Source organism: Chiloscyllium punctatum, chromosome 12, assembly GCF_047496795.1.
Source record: "Chiloscyllium punctatum isolate Juve2018m chromosome 12, sChiPun1.3, whole genome shotgun sequence".
Classification (NCBI taxonomy): Eukaryota; Metazoa; Chordata; class Chondrichthyes; order Orectolobiformes; family Hemiscylliidae; genus Chiloscyllium; species Chiloscyllium punctatum.
In genome coordinates this window covers 37,302,166-37,324,315 of record NC_092750.1, presented here as the reverse complement: position 1 = coordinate 37,324,315, position 22,150 = coordinate 37,302,166, and the positions used below count along the sequence as shown (strand labels likewise).

The window sequence follows — 22,150 nt, the reverse complement described above, 5'->3', positions numbered from 1 at the left end:
CTGCTAAAAAAGGTTTAAAAAGGAACTGGAGCTATTCAATTAATACCTACTCTGCAGTCAGGTGACTTAGCCATCTAAAAAAGGTGCAAGCATTTGACACCCAAAGAAATTCTTCAAATCCTCAAAGCACCAGTTGAGGATTCAGATAACCAACATTTCGGTGACTTAGGTCAGCTTATCCAGGAAGGTAACATTTGTCTGAACATTTTAGCATTATGCACTTCAGCTTCATAAAGTAATATGCAAGCTATTTTCAAATTGGTCAATGGGAATGGTCTGGAATTTTCAATTAAAGTAATGGTCTTGTTAATTGAATGGAAGCACATGAAGCAGCTCAGAACCAGAGGGACCTTGGCATGGTTCTCAAAAAATCCATGAAAGTGGCAGAACAGGTTAAATGGTGGTGTTTTGGTAGTAGCGGGAACACTTTCCTTCATTAGTAGCATAGACTTTGGAGCAGGGAAGCTATGGAGCTTTACAAATACCAACTTTGGTTAGGGCACAACTGGGAATGTGCGCACAGTTCTGTTCACCACATTATGGGATGGGACTGCATTGGAGGGGGTGGAGGAGATTCACAAGATGTTGCCTGGGTTGGAGCACTTTAGTTATGAAGGAACTCATTTTAAAAAAAAAAAAGGAATGAAAGAGATAGTTGAGGTGGGGGTATCAGATTTGTATGAGATTGAGGGGCATAGAAACAACTGCTCCCAACAGTTGGAGAAGGGCACAACCAGGAAGAGCAGGTGGTTTAGATGGGATTGGAGGAAAAATTCTCAGCCAGAGTGGTGAGAATTTGAGCTACACTGCCTGGGTTAGAGATTTCCTGCCCCTATCTTTGAAAAATTTTAAAAATCCCATAACATTAAAGGCAGAGCCAAGCAGTCAAAAATTGGTTTAGTGTAGAGAGATCAGCACAGACTTGATGGGCCAACTTCTGGCAGATACAAATGCAGAGAAACTTGGAGGTACTGACAAAAAGGAATGTGGGATAAGTCACTAAAGAGTTTGCATTTAAAATGCTGTAATTACCCAAGCTCACCATGGGTGGATGTCTAAGTAATTTAAAAAACTGTCAAGCTGCCATTGACAAAGTTTCCCATTTGTCAGTTAAGTCTCAGTCAAAAGAGGGGCAAGTGTTAAATACATGTTCATATTAATTTCTTGGTTATATGGCAAATGAAGGTCAGAAGGGCAGGAAGGGACAGAAATGACAAGAACACAAGCAGGCAACACTAGATATGATACAAAGGCACCAAACAGAAGGCTCCATATCTGAAATGTCACAAGGTGACTACTGTACTACCAAAATGATAATTTTTTATAGCTGTTATAGGGTTACATCACAAGTATCAAGTCTAAAGTTTGAAAGGTAACAGTGAGGAAACTGCAGTGTAAATGAAGAGCAAACACGGGGGTAAATAAAAAGACAAGGAAGAATGGCAATGGCTATATTCAGACTCCATTTTAGTTCGGAGAATCAATACTTGTCTAAAGAGACTGTGGGCTGGATTTAATTGGGACCCATCAGAACCAGCAAGGGGATTTTAAAAAAGTGTGGACAGGTATGCTAAAGGACAGACAGATCTCATTTGATGAATTGGTGGCCAGAGACTGGAAGATCTCCTTTGCAGGTTGTCAGAGACTGTTGCTGGTGTAACACCCAAGAATTTACCAGCAGGACTTTCTCTTGCTTTCCCCCCGCCCCCCCCACAACCACCTCCAAGGGCATGGACAGAAATTAGTCATGCTCAAGTAGACCTGGCCACAGATGTCACGGGCTGAATGGTTTGCTTGCGACAGGTCCCAATGCGGTATTCAGATTCCACCCAAAAAGCCCATGAAAAGTCTGAGCAAGCAGCTGTAAGTATTAGAACTAGCTGATCTCAAACTCCATAACAAAGCTGCAAGCAGCTTTAAATACCACTGAAATTCTTTAAGTGTTCAAATAGAACATAATGTTGATTTGATATAAAATTTCATGTAACCCGTTACCATTAATTGCTGAAGACTTAAAGAGGGAGTTCCACCTTGATTTCAAGTACCAAACCATCAAAAAAAACCGAAGGATAAGCAGTTTCAATGCCATTTACCAAAATACCATTAAAAGAGTTCAGTTTTAGCCAACTAGAATAAAATCACATTGAAAAAAAAAGAGTCAGACTCTTCAACTTCAACCTTTAACTTGTGGATAATGTGCATTGTGCAGGTATGCTGTCAAAAACCTTTAAATGAGACACAAGAAAAACATCCCAAAATTTTTCACATGGCAGATGGCGAACCCCTTTGTGCACTTCCAAAGGCCACACCTATATTTTTGTCTCCATTTTTTGGTTATGAACATACAAGCTTCATACCCTTTGCAACCAGCGTTCTGATTCACACATACTGCTCCATTGACAAACTTGAAAGAACAGGATGAAGGATTCCTAGAGGTTGACCTGATAAATCTGATCAAACAAGATTGCAGAATATGGATACAAAGTAAAGTTCAATATTTTCTGAATGACCATCATACTTTAAATATTTTCAAATCAGCCAGTCTAGACATATTATGGTCTTGAACCCAGATCACCACTATATAAGGCACTCTTGTACTTTTATTCAAAAGTAATGATTAGTTTAAAAAAACCAATAAGTTTTCCTCATTCATCTAGTTATAGAATGGTTTATAGTTCAAGAATTACATTGCCAAAAGCAACCTTTAAATCTACTTTAGTTCATAAATGAATTTTCTTGGAAGTCAATTCTACAAATTGGTAACAAACCAGACTGAAATTCCACCCCCATCCTCCCAGAGGTAAGTTCAAATCTGACCACAAAAAAAGTTTCACAAGAACCATTTGTTTAGACTTTTTACCCTAAAAAGTTCTTATCCATGCTATCTATTGCAGTGATGTTTTTAAAAGCTTTTCATTTCTTTTAAAATCTATTCCGAGACCAAAGGAGGCTACTGAAATTTGTAAAATAAACCTGGTCACCACTCAAGGGACCACACCAGAGAACTCAAACTTCACCTTGGTGTTAACCACATGAGATTATGTCATGTCACTGCAGACCCAGAATTGGTATTTGTTTTCTGGAAGGAATGGTTTTACTTTGCTCTGGAATTTAAAAAAGGTCAGGATATATAATAAATTCATTACAGCAGCTCCAATGTAAGATACAAAAAAAAAGTTAGCAGTGAATAAAGTTCCTTTCATTTACTGGCTTCTGCATTGTCCATCTCACTTTCCGAGTTTATCATAAAACTAAGCCTACTGCTAGCCAAATACATAACCATTTTAAAACTGAGACAGTGTGAGACCTCTGAATGCACAACAGGGGACCCAGCCAGTAAGCTGATATTTTCTTATGTCTCACCTGAAGACTAGTAACAGTAAGTCTGCTTGCATCCTCTGAAGAAGCCATGATGGGAACAATATAGGGACTGCCAGGGATGTACTCATCATTAAACTTGATCGACACCTCGTATTCTCCTGCAACAAAAAAAGATTTGCATCAATGCTCAATAATATTGAAAACTAGAGCTACTAAAACCCACATTCGAGACTTACTGCTCAAGTGTTTAAAAATTGGTACTTATGGTGCTACACTGAAGCAATGCATCAATACTGTGTAGTGAAGAAATGGGATGACAACTACTTTGTTAGGCAAGTTGCTTTTAACCAGATTTCAGTTAATTTAGCCAGTTCACCAGACGGCTATTACTCACCAGAACCACCCTCAAATATAAACAAGTTCATTAAATCAGTCTTGCTATTGGACTCCACGTTAAAGTTGCAGCTATGACTAACTACAAATCTTAATTTTGCTGCTAATGATCACAATTTCATTCTAACAGAAAACTACATTTCCAAACCAGTTGCTACTGGCTCTTGTATATGGTAAGAATCCATAAACAAACAAGATTGGATCAAGGGTGCAAGTTACTTGATTTTAAAATCGGAGGGTGTTTCTAACATTCCCTCAAGAGGCAGAAAGAACACACCAAGCCAGGCAGCATCAGGAAATGAAATCAATGTTTTAGGGTAGACTGAAACATGGACTTCTCCACTTGATAGTGCCTGTCTTGCTGCGTTCTTCCAGCCTCCTGCCCATCTATTTTGAATTCTAGCATCTGCAGTTTGTTTGAACATGCAGGGACAGATTAAGTTATTTTTCAATGCCCATGTGAATGGATAATTTGTATACAAGATAGAGTTCAGAAACTTTACCAGACAGAGGTACACAAATAATGGAAAGATGGGCTCACTGATTGGGTATCAGTGTTTAATTTTATGTTTGTTTGCACTGGCATCTGTGCCAAGTGTTAAAGTATTTCCAGCTTAAGGAGAGGGGTGGTAGAATGTTGATCAACTAGATAAGGATCAATACAGAAAATGAGCTTCCATTGGCATTAGCAATGACCAGGGATCTCTATTCTGAAGAAAACCCACTTCAACATTGAATTGTTGACACAGAAGGGACCTGGTGGTAAAAACTGAAATGTTTTGAAAAACAACTTGGGTAAAGTCAGAATTCTGCCTGGAATGTTGACAGATGGAAGACCAAAAGCTCAAGCCTGAACATTTAAAGTGCTGGATTTTAGACAAGACCATTTTAAGGCCTAAGTTTTCAATTTTCTCCAGCGACGGAAATAAAATTGCAATTCATTGACAGTGGGAATAAAATAGAACAGAAGTGGACCTCCAGCCTGAGCTTGGAAATATGGAGTATCTATTCTGCACGATGCCACTGAAGATTATGAAACTAAAGAAAACCATCTTTTACATTACCAAAAGAGGTATGCCAAGGTTTCCACATACTTACCAGGTTCTTGTGCAACATAAGACACACCACAGGATCCATCTTTTCGATCTTCAAATGCAATCTCTGCCCGGCTAGGCCCTTCCACAGCAATGGAAAGGCCACCTGCACCAGCTTCACGTGTCCAGATACTGAATTCAGCTATGAGAAAACATCAATATTCAAGCCCTTAGCAAAAGGCCATTAAACATTTAACTTCATCTGATAATCTTCAAGTTAAGCATTCATGGTAGTGAGTGACTTCCATACTTAAACTGGCCAAAAACATGGCAGTCAAAATTGAATGTTACAAATTATTTAACTAACTTAAATGAAGGTAAGAGGTTTGGATAATTTATTCCCATATGCAACCCACACATTTATGCCTCCTGTGGAATCTTGTGCTTAAAAACAGACACTGAACATGTAAACTCCATAGTCAGTCAAAAGGTTAGACCTGAACCTGGGGCCCTGGTGCTGAGAGGCAGCAGTGCTAGTCACTGAGCCACAATGCTGCCCCCAAGTATTTGGCTGTTGGATTTGACTCAAGTCCTGACTGTAGGGGCCTGCTACCTGCCTGGAATTACAAGTTAATTTGCTCCAAAGAATTGGACTTCACTTCATAGACTTTGTCAAAGTTGACTATGTCTTGTGGCTTGGAGCACTAAATTCTCAGATGGGGAGGGAGGTCAGGGCTCATAAGTTGCTTCATCTGATAGGGAAAGCAGCATCAATTCTGCTCCAAGCCAGTTTAAAAAAAAAGTAGTCATGTCAGACTATTCGAACTTAATGTGCACATTTTCTGCAGGCTTTTACCATTCATGCAGGTGAGCTGTGCACTGAGGGCAAGTACGTACAACATTTACTGTTCAATGTTTACCTATAGCATGACAACAACTGTGAACAGTAGATGTAACAGTAGGCCATTCAGTCCCATTGAGTTGGCTTCTCCAATTGAAGAGATACTCAGTTCCATTTCTCCCCCCTTTTCCTATAACCCTCCACTCCCTTACTGGATTTTTAAAAGGGAAACCGACTACCTCCATCTTGAATATACTTATTAACCCGGACATAAAAGCTGTGACAAGAAAGAATCACAGTAGAAGAAATTCCTCATCTGCTTTAGAAGGGCAATTGCTTAATGATTCAGTCTAGTCCAAGACATGGAGAAACCACCTTTCTTCACTCAGCCTGTCAAACCAAGAATCTTGTCTGCTTCAAGGTTGCTTCTCATTCTTTTAACTTCAGTGAGCATAGACCTGAAGTACTACTTAAGCTAAACCCTAGACATCAGATACCATCCTCGGTGAACCTTTTCTGAACCGCCTCCAATGCCAGTATCTTTCAGAGAAAGGGACCAAAACTGGTCAGGTGTTAAAAGTAAAATCAAGACAAGTAATGGCTAAATTAGTACTTACCTGGTACTCCAACTTCTCCTCGCTCAAGACCAGGACCACCAGCTCGCACTTTAACAGCTCCACCTTCACCAAGTGGCCCAACTGTGAATTGGAATGGACTGCCTGGTACATGTTTATTCTGATACTTTACACTGACTGTGTGCACACCCATTTCACGAGGTACAAATCTGACACAGTAAGTATGGTTATCACTTTCAGTTATCTCTGCTCTATCCAACTGTCCAGAGGGGTTGGTCACTTCAGCAGACATGTCACTGACTGAGATTTCTGTGGAGGAACAGCTCAAGTTAGGTTGACCAGAGATTTTTTTGTACTAGATGCACTACAATAACAGAAACCAGATGAAAAACAGTGTAGCTTAGGAACCATGTGTGCTGGAGACTAAAGAAACAAAAAAAAGTATGCAGAATTTCAGATTTGCATTTAAAATTATCTTAACCAAATTTTTTTTGATACTAGTAGAAACTTTGAGGACAGGAAAAAGGGCTTCTCCACTATTCCTTATGGCAGTTCCAAAAGCAGAATTTGGGTTCCAAATTACAAGTTCTTAACCAGATTTCTAGATGACAGAGGAGACCAGTTATTTTTATAACTAACAGCTATTGGTCAGAGTGAAGAGAGCTTTGATCAAAGCTTTGCAGTTTTTGCTACCACAGTTTTTTAATACGAACAGATCATGGAAAAAACCTTAAGTGCAAAAAATAGGATACTTAATTTAACAGCTTCACAATTTAAACTGGACACTACAGATGCCATATAATCCCCAACAGAAAACAATTAGTAGACTGTCTATATTTAGAAGACATTATAGAATCATTTACTGCAACTGAGTTGCAGTTTTCAGGGATATAAATTGCATATCCCACTGTGGATATCCATGGAGATACTCCAATTCTATTACTAGACTTTATGCCATCTCCTTTGGCCATATTAAAATCCCTCCCCTCTCCAGCAAGCTTGTATTGGACTTCAAGTGGTACGATAGCTTTTCGAAAAAAGCTCTCTTCAGCTCTTCCACATGAACCCATTCAGAATTGGTCAGTGGGGCATGCAACTACCTCATGACCCTGACAGGGACTTTGAAAATGCCAAATAACCTCAATTCATCATAGAACCTTTTCCAAATTATTTCTCCAACTCTAGAGAGAGTTTGTCTAAAGAGAAATAGCTACTGTAATGTAACATGGTAATAATGCAAAGCCATGAGTGGCAGAACTCAGCAGTTTTAGCACAGGGGGGAAAAAACCCCATCTTTTTCAACATCCAGTCTGCACTTCCATGCTTTTCAGCTATAGTGAGCAAAAATGTAACATTGACCCAGATGATAATTTAGGTGCAAGGATAGTCCTAAGCATTTCACAAAAGATATTAACCTGCGCAAGGAAGGTAATTCTTACTCATGCAAGACCATTGGCAAAAGAAAAACCATGCTGGCTAATTTAAGAAAAACACATTCTGCCGACCTCAGAGTCCACATGCCCAGTGCTGAAACACACCATCTGGCCTTAATGGCCTTGCACTGAACAACTGGTATTCCTCCTGGCCAAAGAGGCCAAACAGGGATGGGGTAGGTAGATTTTGAACACTAGAGTCCTTTGACTTTTCAAACTATTCTGGAAAGCCTCCATTCGTTCTGCCCACAAGAAAGTTCAACTTGACTGAAAAATTTGTGCGCGCAAGAGGTGTTCCCAAGCCACCGTTAGTTGGAACCAAGTCACTGAGTGGAATAGGAAAGAGAAAAAAAAAGGAAAAGAAAACAGTTGTATTTGAAGAAAGAGCTAGATATCTGCATTTCAGGTTTCTACATTACTAGAAACCATCTTGATGCTACACATTAAATATTACACCCATAATCCATTTTTTTAAAAAAAGTTATTATTTAAACTTAGTCCAGAAAAGTCTCAGTACCATGCCATTTAGAAAGTTATTTACACTGCCCACATGCAATACTATGAAACAGGGAGGTGTTGAAGTTGTGCATTTTGCACACGTCTCAAAACATCAAGGCAGTGCCACGTGAATGCCATGATCAATATTACATTATTCATGACAAAAGAGATAGCCAAGACCTTACAAAACCAAGAGCATCAGCAACTATTTTCACAAATTTTGTTGCTTCCATTTCTCCCACCCAATTGAGAGAATGGCAGAACACCAGTATGTTTTAGTAATGACTAACACCCAAGTTTTTCTAAACTTAATCTAAAACCATTAGCTGGAAATGGAGAGCACAGACAAGTTAACAATTGTACTAAAAATTGTTATTGCTCAAACTACACAGACAGCTTTCAAATTTGACTGGATTTAGTGATAATGACAAACTATTCTATTTATTGGAATTAGAATGCACTTGCTGAAATGGTTAAGTTATATAAAATATTTGTAATAATGCCAAATCTTTTAGAACTGAAATGACAAATTGTTTTCCAAGGAGTGAGTGGAAAGGAAAAATAGTCTGGACAGTATTCAGAATCAGAAAAGAATGTTACCACTGCACATTCTTCTAAACTGTAAACATGAGCTAATTCTTCACATTATTTATGGCCTTTAAAAGATTTCAATGAACTGCATTCAGAAATAAATGCAACTTCTGTTAACTCTTAACTATGGGCTGGATTGAGTTATTAGAAGAGTGGGAGGGTTAGAATACCACTGTTGACTTTCAAAAAGTTCTTTTGTGGAAGGATTCAATTGCACAAATGGGGATGACTTTGTACCAGCATCGTTGTAAATGTTGACAAATTAAAAATGCCATGAAATCATGTATAATTCCAAGGATTCTTCACTTGACATTTTTCAAGTGCTGAGCTGAATCCAATGATGCAATTCACTGCAGTCCAAATATTAGAGAACAATTTCCATTTCAAACCTTACCAGGAATCTTCAAGTTCAGATCACAGATGCTTCCAACTGTTGCCTCTGATGCAGCCTGCCTTCTACGAGTGATGCTCTCTCTCATTCGGCCTTCACCAGTTACCTTCACTGTAAATGGACTCCCTGCAAAAATATTTCAGAATTTGAAACAAGTCCTCTTTAAAAAAAAAATGGATTCCAATGACTCCAGTTATGCACACAAGTTTTGTAAATCGCAATGTGAAAAACTGAAAAGAGATAGTACGAAGGAGCCTTGTGTACAGCACAAGATAAGCAATCTATTGGGGGGGGGGTGGAAAAGAGGGGAAAAAAAAGTGGTAGAAAATCCCAGACAGGTACAGGGATTTTCTTTTCCCATCGAGACATGAGCAGCCTAAAACCCACGAATGGAGATTGGTGTACACTTTGTTGGTTGAACCAAACAGTTAAATATTGAAAGGACTTGAGACTCTGCAAGATGGCTGAGATTCTTTAGAACCGCCATGAACAGCTCTGCTGAACAGCCAAGGCATACTGGTGTTTTTTGGCCATCCCTGGCCAACTTTGTGGGACAGAATTATTAGTTTAAAACCTTACAGAACATTTGTCAACGTTTGAGTGGGAGGGATGCCAAAGTGAAGGGGAGTGAGCAAGCAGCAACAGGGAGGACCAGCACACCAGAGACCACAGCAGTGGCAGCCTCTCCTGAGAACTGCCTGAAGAATGTTAATCCTCTTTCCCCCAATAATATTTTTGGAGGAGAACTTGGAATGTCTTGTTCCTATTTCTTTTATAGCTGGATCTTGTCATGGGAAATTGTGGATGTTTTGTTGTCTCCTTGTTTGCTCTTTCACTTTTAGTCAAAAATTGGGCAACACTAAGCTGGGGGATGGGAGAAGTGCTCATCCTGACTGTCTTTCCTGTTGATTTAAGGATCACCTTGTTTTTCCTTGCTTAAGGCTGGGGCACAGGCCTGGCTTGGTAGTAATTATTGTTTGTAGTTGTGGTAGTAGTTTTTATATTCATAATTCTTTGAGTCTTTACTTGTGCTTGGTACTTTGTAAGCAGGGTACTCCCTCCCAGATGGTTCAAGGGTCTCTGAAAAGGGGATATGGCTAAGTGTCTTATTAAATGGTGCACCTGAAACATCAAGTGAAGTCATTTGCCTATTAAAAAAGGAAAAAAGTGCTTTCTAGCCTAGAGGGAAAAAGGGTTGATATCGCTTTGTTGTGGGAAACCCACCTTTATGATTAGGAACACCTGAAGCTACAACAGGCAGGTTGTGACCAGGTATTCTTTTCATCCTTTACTGAAAGCAAAAGTAGGGAGTGGCAGTACTTATCCAGAAAAATCTTCCACTCATATTAGAGCAAGTGAAAGATCAGCAAGGACAGTTGGAGATATTTAAAGCCCTAATACATGGGGAGGAATAAAGCATTTTAAAATGTTTACTGACCTCTCTGGCTGACTTCTACAAACAGTTGCCACTGGTGGACATTTGGAGATGCCTTCACTTTACTGGCAAGGACCTCACCTTTTCCAAACCCACATAAATGTGGCATTAGGAGTGATCTGTCTTGCTCACTCAGCTCTTGGATTCAGGTCGGTGTTGTAAAATTGGGAATATAGCTAACACATCGATCATGTGAGGGGGGGGGGGTTTGGTGGTGAGACAGACACACAGACAGAGACAGAGTGTGGGGGGTGGGGGTGATTAGGTTAGGTTCACAGCACTAGCACTTGGACCCTTCTCTCCTTAAGGATTCCAAATTTGAAACTCGTTCAAAAAAGTTTTCCACAGGAATTCTTGACTACGAACTCTGGCATGGTTAGTAAGCAGTCTACACTATGGGAAACCATTAAAGCTACCTGGAAAACAACAGAAGGAGGAACAGCAACATCTACTCGATATGGTTGAAAGCTGCTGAGGCAGTACATTTTGCACCCCCTCTGACTAAGCTACAGCAGATCACAGCCCTTCAGGCTGCCTTGAATTCAATACTTAAACTACAAAGGAAGCTTGCTTTTACTAGACAAAGGCTGTAAAAGTATGGAGATAGGCCAGCAAAGTATTTAGTATATCTGACTAGGAAAAACATGCTTCCCAAGCCATTATTGCAATCTGAGGTAGTGCTTGGGTCCTCACATAAGATGCCAAAAAGGATTAAGGTTGAGTTTTTAAAAACTGAGTTGTATTGTTCTGAAGGTTGATGACATAAGGGAGACATAAGGCCTCCAAGAACCTGGACCTCCCAGGGGTAACCTTGGAACAGGCTGCTCTCCTTAATACCCCATTGACAGTTCAAGAAACAGGTGGCAGCTAGGCAACTTCAGGAGTGGGAAAACACCTGGCCCTAATGGTCTCCAGGGTGAGTTTACAGGGCAGATATTGGAAGTGTACAAAATCACTCCGATGCATGAATGCTTACCACCATCTTTGAGGTGAGTGAATATTTCCTTAATTAGGAAGTGGAAGGTTTGAGAATTGTGCCTCATACAGGCCCATCTATTAAGTTCAGATTCCAAGATCTTGATTGGAAAAGGTGCTGCCCCATATTTTAAGAGGACCAGACAGGCTTTATATAAAAAAAGGCCCATAGGTCCTCCAATATTAGAAGGTTGCTGAATTATGGTCCAAGTTTGTCAGCAACAATTGATTCAGGGGTTTGTGATTTCCTTAGTTGCAAAGAAAGTAAGTATTTGACTGGATGGAATAGCAATATCTTTATGTATTAGAATGGTTTGGGTTGGGTGGGGTCTTTGATAGGTGGGTGGACATTTTATATACCACCTTCTGGATGCAGTCATTGACAGGATGTCATCTGGGAATTTCAGAACCAGTAAAAAAAAAGGTAGTTAGCAAGGCTGTCCCCTCCTGTTGTTTATGTTGGTGATTGTGCTGGTAAGAGCTGCTGGCAGAGGCCAGCCACACGACTGCTTTGAAGTGGGATCGAGGGTACACAAGATTATACTGTATGCTGATATCCTTGTTTTCAAATTGCATCCAACGACCTCCATACCCCATTTGATACTATTTTGGGGCTATTTCAGGATTATAGGATCGACTTTACGAAATTGGAGGCTATGCCTTTGGGGAACTTAAAGTTGAAGGTGGCCCCAAGTTCCCTTTTAAGCAGTCACAGGCAGGGTTCTGATACTAGGCATTTTTTATTACCCCCATGTTGGATCAGTTATTTCCAACCAACTTTGCTCACTTGCTGGACAATATTAGGCAGGATCTCCAGAGATGGAGGCTCTTCCAATTTCATGGTTGGGCTGAATCTCATTAAGATGTTCTTCCTTGTTTGCTTTATCCCATGCATATGCTCCCTATGTTTCCCAGGTCAATGCTGCAGAAACTTATGGGATGGTTTGGTTCCTTTGTCTGGCATTGTGGTGGCCCCTCAAACTTAAATTGCACCTGCCTGGAGGTGGAGAAGTTGATTTCCCAGACAGAAGGTAAATCAATAGAGTTCCCTGCTGACCTTTATCTGCGATTGGGTAGGTAACAATCTGGGCTCAATATGGCTGGATATTGAGGCCTCCCAAGTAAAGTGCCCTCTTATTAACTTGTTCATGGATAAGACGACAGTTATGGACCACTGCCAGAATTCCGTTGTCTTAGTATTGCCAAGGCATGGAGGGAGATGAGTCAGAGTGAGGGTTGTTTATCCAAGACTTCACTTATGCCCATAGTTGGTATGCCAGGGTTCAAACTATAGGCAGAGAGGAGTTTCCAGTTTGAGGGGGAAAGGATATGTCTTTTGAACAACTGAGCCACAAATATGGGTTGCTCAGCAGACACCCTCTTTCAGGTTGGGGGATTTCATCCAGAAGACTACTATACTTCTCCCCAAGCCCTATATGCCTGATACAGAGGTTGTTGCTATGCTCCACAAGCACCCTTTTGGTTAATGCCCTCCATCTCCTGCTGGGTGGCAGGCCCTGGCAGGATATTAACTCGTTATGTGAGGTCTGGGAGCAGGAGCTAGGAGTGGAGATCTCTGAAACATGGGAGAAGATGCAAAAGATCTCAATTTGTAATGAGGTGCAACACAGTAAAAAAAGTTCTGTACAGGGTTCATCTGGCACCGGACTGTCTGGTGAAGGGTTTAAAAAAAAAAAGGCATTTCCAATGTGCTCCAAAATGTAAAATAAGTAGGTACTCTTACCCATTGCTTCTGGGCATGCCACAGGCTCAGTGTTTATTGGAGCAGTGTGGCAGGAGAGATAGGGAGTGTTGAGGACTGAAGTTAAAGTAGACCCAGTATCTGAGGTCTACCAAATTTATGTTTTAGGTGGGCATGGGAACAAAATTTAATGTTCTTGCATATTGTGCATGGAAGAATATTCTGATGAACGGTGTTGGAGAACCTGCTGGGCTTGTGGAAATAGTGGAGCACATGCCTTTTTATTTCTTGTGGGAGCCTTAGCAGAATACGTTGGATATAGATCCATCTGCTATTGTAAAGAGCAGGACACACTGATTTGTTGATTGTATTTTTCAATACTTTTGCAAGTTAAAAAATTGCTTATAAATATACAAAAATATTGATGGCATTTTAATATTCACCTTCGAAGGGTGGAATTTGAAATCAGTTTGTCAATTTAAAAAAAGGGCTTGTAACCCAGCATGTAATGTCTCTACCTCTGGGTATAAATACCACCTGTTCCAGAGATGTGGCATAATCTGTCTCCCTGCATACAGGTTTTTGATCCATCCTTAATCAGCTGCACTGCTTCAAGTACAGCATGTTGCTGGAAAAAAGTTTAATTTGCCTTTTCAGAGAAATTGCAGAAAAAGTGGCAGTAAATCAAAAGTAGAGCTAGCATAAGAGGTGGCCATTTTAAATGACCAGTCATACTTTGCAATCATTTCAAAAGAAATAAGCAGCATAATGTCATGTTGAGAACAGACTAGAAGTGGGAGAAAACCGTAAGGGTGGAGCTGAGAAATAGTACCGGGCAAGAATTTGACCCGGAAGTACAAAATTTTGTACCCCATTAGTGTACAGTAAACCTATTTAACAGTCAATACTCAAAGCAAAGTAGAATTCAGATATATTGACATTCACTAAAATGCCTAGGGAGATCTGAATACCCAAGAACTGGTGCGACTTTACAACTTTGTCAATTTTAGTACACCTTTTTATATAAATAATTCATGCTGATTTGATTTATTTTGTGCAAAGTTACAGCATTACATTTTCAAAAGCAAAAAGCCACAATCATGAGACACTAATTGTAGACCAAAAAAAGTGTACTTTTCTCACTGGTCATACCTGGCACATGTGCGTCTGCAAACTTGATGTAGACAATGTAAGTGCCTGGTTCAGTTGGACAGTAGAAAACTTTGCAGGTGCCTTCTTCTGTTTCTTCTGTGTTAATGTCCACTTTACTTGGGCCTTCAATAGATAATGCAAGGCCACCATAACCTGAAACAAGGCAAGGGTTGCATTTAAAAAAGGCAATAATGTTGAGAACATTTAAATATGCTGTTGCCAGTGGAATTATTTGAGGACAAAGTCTAACCAATTCTATAACTTTATAGAAACATTTAGCTATAATGTGTTGCAGCATTTAGCACAGCTTGAGCGCTTTTTCTATTCAGCAGTAAAATTTAAGATCGATTTGCATTTCATGATACATAAAAGGCCACTTGAGATGAGAAGAGTGATGGGAATTTATGGAAATGGGGGGTAACCAACTGACTCAAAAGGGGGGAAGGACAGACTATTTCAATGGCCTGTTTCTTTATAGCAAGACTCAGTGCTTCGGCAGCAAAGCCCGAAACATACAGGGCCTTCTGAAAGTTTGCACCAGTTTATCTCACCTGCATCTTTTGTATCCACAATGAAGTCGGACATTTCAAATGTTCGCCCTGCCTTCAAACCTGGTCCAGAAACCTTCACTTTGCTGGCATCACCAATCTCAGACTGGCCAACCATAATGGTAATTGGGCTATTTGCCACATGTTTACCATTTTTCTTTATGCTGACTAGATGTTCACCAACTTCCCGTGGGATGAAGGAGATACCTATTGGTCAAGGAATAAAATGGTCAACTCATACAGTAATACAAAAAAATCATTCTGGCCACTGGGGCAGGGGAGGAGGAATGGTCAATCTCATTGAACCTGCTACTGCCAGACAGATTGGCAGTGCCAACTATTCTGTAGTAGCAAATTTCCTTGCAAAGTCCCAACCATTTAATTTTGTCCTTTAAAAACATGCCTGTTAACAGTTCCTTCTTTGGTTCACAGCTGATGTGTCTTCACATCAAGGAGAGGAAAGGCTCCAGTTTGCTAGAATAGGCTGCTTTACAATAATGTTATATATATTTACTGTTTGACAGCAGAGCTATAACTATGCCAAGTGTAAAACTGGGCTATTACTCTGCATGCTTTATGGAGCAAACTAAAGCTTGATAGAAGGAATTGAAAAAAGGTTTTTCAGTTGCTAAGATGCACCAACTGTAGTTAATTTAGTTAAGTCCAAGTATTCTTAAAATGGCTTGTTCTCTTGGAGGAGAATAACTTACCAATGTGGTTATTTGGTAGCCTCTTCAATAGGCATGGCTCATCCTGGCCTGATGGAGATTTAATGCTTGCAGATAGCAAACTAAGGTCACTTTCATTGATGTCCAGTGAGATGTCAGCAGCTGAACCAACCTTAACTTGTGACCTTCGCCGACTGTCATCTAAAAACAACCAGGTGCTTGTGGTCAGTTATTTTTCTGGTGCCATTCCACAGGGAAGGCAAGCTCAAAAACATTCAAATTAAGAAAGCTCCTAAAAAAAAAGAGGTAGCTTTTAAATCAAACTAGCAAGTCGATGTTCACTAAAAAGAAACTGCAGGCCCAATGAGGGCTCTGGCAATACTCAAGCAGGTCCTAAAAATCCAATCACCTTCATTTACAATTCTGCTCAGTTCAAAGATTTCCTTTTGATTGGTGGGGATGGGGGTTGATGGGAGAAGAATCTTTGCACATTTCAGCAAGTGTGCAAACTCCCAGAGAGTTGATGTCAGTATAAAGTGGAGTATAAGTCCTGATTTGTAATAAAAATGGAAGTCTAGTCTCATCTATTCCAATAGATGACCAGCATTAAAGGCATTTCGCAGTATTGAGACAGCACACCGTCAGAATGCAAGGACCACTTGCCATTTGATTCCAATGCAATATTTACTTAACAATTCAAGTATCACTTGTTTTGTTTTCAACATATTTGTAGAATTAAAACTGAGCCAAATTAAAATTTCTACACTTTCATTGAAACGTCTCAGCAATAATGCAACCATTACAATTATTACACTTAAGACTTGCTTTGTCAATGCAGAGTCTTTAAAAGTATAGGATGACTTTCTATTAAAAGAATCAAACCAGAAATCAGAGCATCATCTGAGTGTGGATGCACAGGACGAGTGGCAGCACAAAGGACAGATACAAATGGAAAAAAGGCAACTAATCAATGAAATCATTCCTCACTTGGTCAATTTCACAATGGGTAAAACAGGAAGTTAGATTCTACATGTGGCAGCTTAAAAAATTCAGAACAATCAGCTGAAGGGTAGATGGCAGAATTAAGTACCACTCAATATTGCTAGTGATTTTAATTATTGGATAATTAGATTCCTTTCTTTCACCACCCCCAACATGGTGGTCATGCTGCCAACTTACATGACAGAAGTGTCCAACTTCTGATGTAATGACTTTGCCATCCAGTCCTTCACCCAGCTGAAGGAGATCCATGCAGAGCAAGTTCAACGCAGGACAAAAAGGATGGAATCACAGACAGATTGGGGAGGTACAAATGATGCCAATTGGTACAAGATAATGGAGCAAGGAAGAGGCAAGTTGCAACAGTTATCTTTGGGAATAGAACAGGGAGCAGAAGGGGAAACAGAAATTTTAAAGTGGCCAAAAAGTAGAGATCAAATTCACCATGTTAGTGAGACAAAAAAAAAGGTGAGGCAGCAGCTATGTGGTTCTTTCAGCCTGCTTCACCAATGACTGTGGCTCAGCCAACTCAGCACCTCATTCCTACTTTTAAACCAGAAAAGTTAGATAATGTTTTAGCCTCAACTCGAGACAGAGCTGCACAGGCTCACCACTCTGGGGAAAGAGGTTTCCTGTCATTGCAGTCTTAAATAGCCCTCTCCTTATTCCAATTGGGACCTAGTTCTGGTTTGTTTGGTCATCAGGCATATCTGGAAGCTTCAGTCTAGTCAGATTAGGAGACCCCAATTCTTCGAAACTTACCACAGTCCTTGTCATCCTTGGATTCACACTGGTAAATCTCCATTGCACTCCTTTAGCTAAAACATCCTTCACAAGGAGATCAAAGCTGCATAGTACTTCAGATGTAGCCCCAATGCCCTTTACAAGGGAAGCAGGGCACCTCTACTCCTTTAATTCAAATCCTTTCACAATGAAGGTCAATCATTTGCCATCACCACTTGCTGCACTAGCAATGGATGCATGAATTAATAGACCAAGAATTGGAGAGATTTAAAAAGTCACTCAAGGGGTCATTAAAAATAGGAGATGATTGAGTGGGTAGAGACAAGGTGAATGCAAAAAACTTAAATTTTCAGTGCTGAAGTACAGAGACAAAACATTAGAAACACTGTCTACTTGAAGAACCAGGACATGTAGCATTACAGACCAGCTGCACAAAAGCAGGATTAAGCTGGGTGACTGTCAGTGGGCTGAATGGCCTCAAGAGTTTATGATCTCACTTTTATAACATTCCTGCTCTTATGTAGAACTATTGTTTAGATTATTTACAAAGTGCAATTCAAAGTTATCCTTAACTGCATAATTTAAGTGATTGGGGAAAGGCACCAAAAACTGGTTTTCTAAATAAAATCAATTCCATTTATGTTATACAGTTCAAAATTCCCATTATCAATTGGATTCAAGTTCCACATTACTGTGACTTTGCCCAAAGTGGGAAGGCACACAATTAGCTTTATTACTAGAGTCACTAAACCACTTAGATGGATAAACTCTTGTTAATTAGGAACTGCTTTATCATTTGATATTCACTATTAAATTCCATTATTGAATGAATATTACCTGTAACCTTGGCAGTGAAAGGGCTTCCAGGAATATGTTTCTCATTGTATTTGACAATGATACTGTAGTCACCAGTCAAGGTCGGGAGGTAAGAGACCGTGCAGGTTCCGTCCTTATTATCTACACAACTGATTTCTGCCTTAGAAGGCCCCTCAATGGCCAAGTCCAAACCTCCTGTGTTGGAGAAAACAAAGAACCAGGATTACAACACTTATTTTGCACACTTAGGCTGATCTTACACACCATTCTACTGAAATAAAATCTACCTTAGCACACAAAAATCCAGAATGCTTAAGAAAACTGTAGTTAATGTAATGTAAATACAATACATTACAAGTACCAGACAGTAAAATACAGGAAGTTCAGTGGCATTAACTGATCGTCAAAGTGGCTCTAGTTTGCTGAATGAGTTGACTTGAAATGTAACAGTGTGATCTCTGTTGCACTTGGTAACAAATTTCTATATGCAATAAAAAGGAAGCTGAATACAATTTAACAAATAACGCATATTACTAAGACCAAAGACCCAAATGGTTTCTAGGCAACTCGTTTAGTATCACTAGTGTAATGCATTTAGTATTTACCTTCTCCAGCATCTTCAGTTACAATTGTGAAAGTAGCTGGTTTGTTGACAACACCATAGACAAGGCCTGGGCCATAAGCAGACACATGCCCACTACCTCCATAATTCACGAAGAACTGCAGTGGACTCTCTGAAAAAGAGTGACATAGTATCAATGTATTGACCTTAAACTACATTTTACTTTGCTTATAATCTATTACCAGCTGAAGCAGCATTTAGGGCTAGCTAAGTGAAATGCCAATTACTCAAACCAACCTACCATGTAGATTGTCCACTCCCATATCATTGATTTTCCAAAATGGATTTACAATATAGTTTGCTGATTTTAAAAGACTAATTTTTTGTTAGTGGAAACAAAAAGTAGAGATCTATCATTTCTCAGCTACATTGCAGAATCCTCACTTTGGGAATGACTGGACCATAGACTAGGACAACTCAAAATGCTTGCAGACTACTTTAAGGTGAGCAGATTGGGACTGGAAAAGGACTACTTGGAAAGATGGTGGAGGCCAATTCAAAATGAAGGCTTTCAAAATGGCATTTTTTAAAAACTTCGAATCATTTAGTGTGCAGGGCTACATGGAAGTGGAAAAGCAATAATTTATGCTTAGAGTCCAGTGCAGAAAGATGACAGCTGTCTTTACTGTAGTTATTTGGACTCCAAAATAGACTGGAATTCAGTAATTTGGAATTTATCTAAATATTTAAAACTTTGATACATTAACAAAAGCAAGGTGTTATGCATTTGAGAACTGAAGACATGAAGCATGTTTCTAGACTTGCTAGAAGCAATTGTGAATACCTGGAATATGACTGCCATTGTATTTGATGTGCATCTCATGTAGTCCAGCTTCAGTTGGAGCATATTTGACAGTCACAGTACCATCCTTGTTATCAATTATTTCTGGCTTAGCAGTTTTGTTTGAAGGCATGCGAACTTCACCTATAGAAGGTAGGCAGAGCTAGTCAGATAAAACAAACTTATCTTGCAGTTAATGATAAAGAGTCAGACATACAAACTGATCTGGCCATCCAACTTGTCCATGCTAACCAGATATCTTACCCTAATCTAGCTCCATTTGCCAGCACTTGGCCCATATCCCTCTAAACCTTGCCTATTGATACCCATTCAGATGCCTTTTTACATGCAGTAATTGTACCAGCCTCCATCTCCTCTGGCAACTCATTCCATACATGCCACTGTCTGCATGAAAAGTTGCTCCTTAAATCCCAATTTTTCCCCTTGCCCTAAACCTTTACTCTTAGTTCTGGACTCCCTCACCCCAGGGATACAACCTGGGTATTACCCTATCCATGCCCAATATTTTATAAGCCTCTATACAGTCACCCTCAGACTGAGGCTCCTGAGAAAACAGCCCCAGCCATATTCCACTTTGAGCTGAAGGTCAAACCTGCAACATCCTTTAACATCTTTTCTGAAGCCTTTCAAGTTTCACAACATCCTTCCTTTAGGAGGGAGACCAGAATTGAACACATTATTCCAAAAATGACCTAACCAATGACCTCATAGCCACAATGACCTCTTAATTCTTATACACAATGCACTGACCAATAAAAGCAAGCTTACCAAATACCCTCACTATCCTGCCTACCTGGGACCCGACTTTCAAGGAACTAGGGAGCTGCACTCCAAGGTTTTTGTTCAGCATGGCTCCCACAGACATTAAAGTGTACTAGTCCTGTTCATGTTTGCCTTACCAAAATGCAGCACCTCATTTATCTAAACTCCATCTGCCATTCTAAAGAGAATGTAAACAAAAAAATGAATATTTTTGAATTAAGTTTGGCAATGTGGGAAAGTTGTTCAAAATTTCCAAGTGGCATCACTAGACAAAAAATTTAAATACAAGACAAAATCCACTGGTTAATCTTTGTGTAATGCAAAAAACAAGCTTTGAGATTACACAAAGAAAAAAGCAAAACAATCTGTAAAACAGCTGCTAAAGTGCTAATTCCTTTCATACTATTTCAAATTTTAACTCAGCTGGACAGCAATGAAGCTTTACTGAAAGTTTAAGCTTTATCCATCCATTCTTGCTTTAGGAATTTTAGATTCCAACAGTGTGGAAACAGGCCCTTCGGCCCAACCAATCCACACCGACCCTCTGAAGAGTAACCCACCCAGACCCCATTTCCCTCTGACTAATGTACCTAACACTATGGGTAATTTACCATGGCCAATTCACCTGACCTGCACATCTTTGGACTGTGGCCATACAGACCCACACCACTGTTAGCCAGCAGTGCCAACCACTGCCATTATGCCACCCCATTTAGGTACATTTGGCTTTCATACCAGCAATGCAGTGGATAGCTTTTAGAAAGTATGAGGCCATGGGAAACTTACAGGTGGATCATTTGTATAATTTCAAATTGGTAACCAGTTCCGCTATAATTGAGAAAGTGGACTCAACTATTTTGAGTGAACAAAAACAGCCGAAAACAAAAACATTTTACTGGAGTTCACAAGGACAGTGTGTTTTTTTAAAAACAAAAGATATTGGAGTGTGACAAGCATTTGTTACTTGACCCTTGCAGGTATATGGAGTAGTTCAAACTGGATTATATTTCCTTGAATTTACATTCAATATACTTAAAAATCACCCAAGCCAAGCACATTAGGGGAAAGATGGGTAGATAGTGAATCATTTTCAAACCAATGATTCTCTAAGGGATTAGCCTCAACGTTACAGCTGCTGTATGTTTCAGGCATGAAATTGGGAATTTGGTTTTATAAAAAAAAAGGCAATAGAAGTTAACTTTTTGCAAATAATCACAACATACTTCCAATAGTGCAGGGAAGAATCCTTAAAATAATTAAGACAAATTTCTTAATCATTTCAATGAGAGACTGTATTTAGTGGCAAACTGTACCTGTGATTTCCCCTGTCCTGAGAGCAAATGGAATAACAATATCAAAAGGTTTTAAGCCAACGCCATCTAATCCATCAACTGGTGGGTAGGCTCCATCAAGAACCTTGGGAACAGAGAGAAAAAGTCATTTCAAAAAAGTGAACTATAAAATCAAAGTGTTTGTGACCAAAAACTCTTTACTGTGCAATGAGAAAAAATGACTCTAGAAAACTAAACTAGGTCTATCTTGCAGGTTACTGAATTGATAAGATTCCAGGAACCAGTGTCAGGGATTCACAATGCTAGAACGATCAACTAATGACAACTGCAAGAGCCAGAAAAGTGGCCTCCCAATGTTAGGGCATGAGCAGGACGCCATTCACTGCTTTATTGATTCCGCTCCAACTGGATCATGTTAGCTGTAACAAGAGGTTTGATTTAACTGAAAAAAAAAAGGTGTTCTTCAGCTATTGCACTTAATTGCCATTGTCAATAGAAATTAAAAAGGCTAGAGAAGGAAAAACCAGCATTAGCTCTAGATTGTTGAGTTGTGCCT

At 39.7% G+C, this 22,150-nt stretch overlaps 1 protein-coding gene across 4 annotated transcripts in view; it reads right to left on the bottom strand.

Annotated features, from left to right (window-relative positions):
* flnba (filamin B a) overlaps positions 1–22,150 on the bottom strand; it is a 148,314-nt gene that overhangs the window by 11,169 nt on the left and 114,995 nt on the right. For all 4 annotated transcript variants that reach the window (XM_072582384.1, XM_072582385.1, XM_072582386.1 and 1 more), the window contains 11 exons: positions 21,616–21,718; positions 19,523–19,663; positions 18,722–18,850; positions 18,138–18,311; positions 15,600–15,758; positions 14,893–15,096; positions 14,342–14,494; positions 9,081–9,203; positions 6,207–6,473; positions 4,813–4,950; positions 3,364–3,479 (listed from right to left, as the gene is read on the bottom strand). In XM_072582384.1, the coding sequence (XP_072438485.1) occupies positions 3,364–3,479; positions 4,813–4,950; positions 6,207–6,473; positions 9,081–9,203; positions 14,342–14,494; positions 14,893–15,096; positions 15,600–15,758; positions 18,138–18,311; positions 18,722–18,850; positions 19,523–19,663; positions 21,616–21,718 (1,707 nt within the window). The remainder of the gene's footprint in view (positions 1–3,363; positions 3,480–4,812; positions 4,951–6,206; positions 6,474–9,080; positions 9,204–14,341; positions 14,495–14,892; positions 15,097–15,599; positions 15,759–18,137; positions 18,312–18,721; positions 18,851–19,522; positions 19,664–21,615; positions 21,719–22,150) is intronic.